This window comes from Poecilia reticulata, unplaced genomic scaffold (genome assembly GCF_000633615.1).
Source record: "Poecilia reticulata strain Guanapo unplaced genomic scaffold, Guppy_female_1.0+MT scaffold_145, whole genome shotgun sequence".
Taxonomy (NCBI): domain Eukaryota; kingdom Metazoa; phylum Chordata; class Actinopteri; order Cyprinodontiformes; family Poeciliidae; genus Poecilia; species Poecilia reticulata.
This window is the reverse complement of record NW_007615015.1, coordinates 164,039-165,794: the sequence shown is the minus strand read 5'-3', so window position 1 is coordinate 165,794 and position 1,756 is coordinate 164,039. Positions and strand designations below refer to the sequence as shown.

Sequence of the window (1,756 nt, the reverse complement as noted above, 5' to 3'; positions counted from 1 at the left end):
ATTTTCTACTTTAGGTGCGGGTTCTCTTCTCGAAGGGTCCGTTCATCTCCATCTTCGCCAGCGACCCTCACATCATCATCAAAGCCATCAACCAGAACCTGAACAGCGTCCTGAGAGACTCCAACATCAACGGYCACGACTACATGAGGAACATCGTCCACCTGCCCGTCTTCCTCAACAGCAGAGGCCTCAGCCGCGCCAAGAAGCTCTGCGTGGCCACGCCCACCAACGGGGAGGCCGACGGTACGCCCAGCAGCTAGCAGCAGCTAGCAGCAGCTAGCGGGTTGTTCCTGCAGGTTTGGCTAACTGCCAACCGGTTTCTCTGATTGTTTTCCTTCAGGGTGTCATGACGACGTGGACAGACGGGTGTCTATGATGAGCCTGGCCCAGGATCAAGTCAAGGTTGGCAGCAAGACTGCTCTAAACCGAAGGGTAACACACGCACACAGTCGTGTTTTCGTATCTTGTGGGGATTTTACATTGACCTCCATTCATTTCCTTCATCCTAACCCTCACTCTACCTCACCCTAACCCCAAGTTAATCCACACCTTGGCCCTAAACCTGACCCCTGACCCAAGAGTAGCTGCGGTCCCCACATTGCAGACAGAAACGGGTCCCCACAAGGATATAAAAACCTGGCCCACGCTCACGGCTACATGGCCTATTTGTTAAATTATACTAAATAATAAAAAAGGGAAACARGTATTTGAAGTGAACTCTTGCTKGTTTCCAGGCTCAGGAGGAGTTGAAGTGACATTTGCTTCATTTTAATTGTTAAWGGTGAACATTTTAGGATGGCCTATACAAAACATGCCCATTACATTTTTTGGCACAAAATCATTCTTAGATAATGAGATTTTAGTCAGAATTAAATGTTTTAGGGCGTCTTGTAACTTTCAGTGAGCTGCACCCCCATCAGCCTGACGGWGCTTCACTAAGCAACTGGTGATGGTGGGAGGCATAATTACACACCACACTTTTAAGATTTTTGTTGCTAAAAAATGATGAAAACCACGACTTTGTGTGAAGTTAACCCCTTAAGTACTATATTAAAACTAATGTTTTTTCAAACTGCTCTTGGTTTTATTGGCCGTATTGATATGAAAATGACTGCAGTTGTTTTTGCCTCCCTCTGAAGTCACTGGTCAGGAAACGCAGCTCTATCTGCTCCGTTTCCTGCCTGAGGCGGAGGGTGGTGGGGGGGGTAGCGAAGGCCTGGTGTTGGCTGGCCGGAGGACGGAGGGGACAACATGGACGAGGCGCTCGGTGTGCGGCCAGGTCCTGGTGTAATTGATGTAATGGCTGTTTATCCTTCCTGCTGCGTTGCCACAGCCTAATGACGAGGCCTAGCAGCGGTGGGTCCCTGTGACAAAACACTGGCACCAGGTCTGCTGGCAGGAGGCTAAGTGACTCTGCTGCTTTAGCTGATGCTGCCCTCCCTCCTGTGAGCCTTCCTCCCCCACCCTCGCTGCTCATCGTCACTATTGGCTCTTTGTCTCGGTGTAGAAATCAGCATCTTAGCAGGAGGAAGAAGCCTTTCCTTCAAGTAAGCAAGTAAAAAATTAAACTTATTCTCTTATTGCAGCTTTTCCACTTGTGGATAACATTACTTTTTATTATATTTATAGAGAATGCAGTGGTAGCAACTGTAGCTGATCATAATCATTTGCTGTGCTAACACTAAAGTACTAAAGTGGCATTTAGTGGAAGCTAACGCTAACGCGCTAACTTCAGCCATGTTGATGTCCACCATGT

The 1,756-nt window shown here is 48.0% G+C and overlaps 1 protein-coding gene across 1 annotated transcript in view; it reads left to right on the top strand.

The window, feature by feature from the left end:
• The window catches only part of LOC103459971 (kinase D-interacting substrate of 220 kDa-like), a 52,935-nt gene that overhangs the window by 19,082 nt on the left and 32,097 nt on the right, over positions 1–1,756 (top strand). The window contains exons 13-14 of the mRNA XM_017303033.1: positions 15–243; positions 341–529. Of these exons, the coding sequence (XP_017158522.1) occupies positions 15–243; positions 341–529 (418 nt within the window). The remainder of the gene's footprint in view (positions 1–14; positions 244–340; positions 530–1,756) is intronic.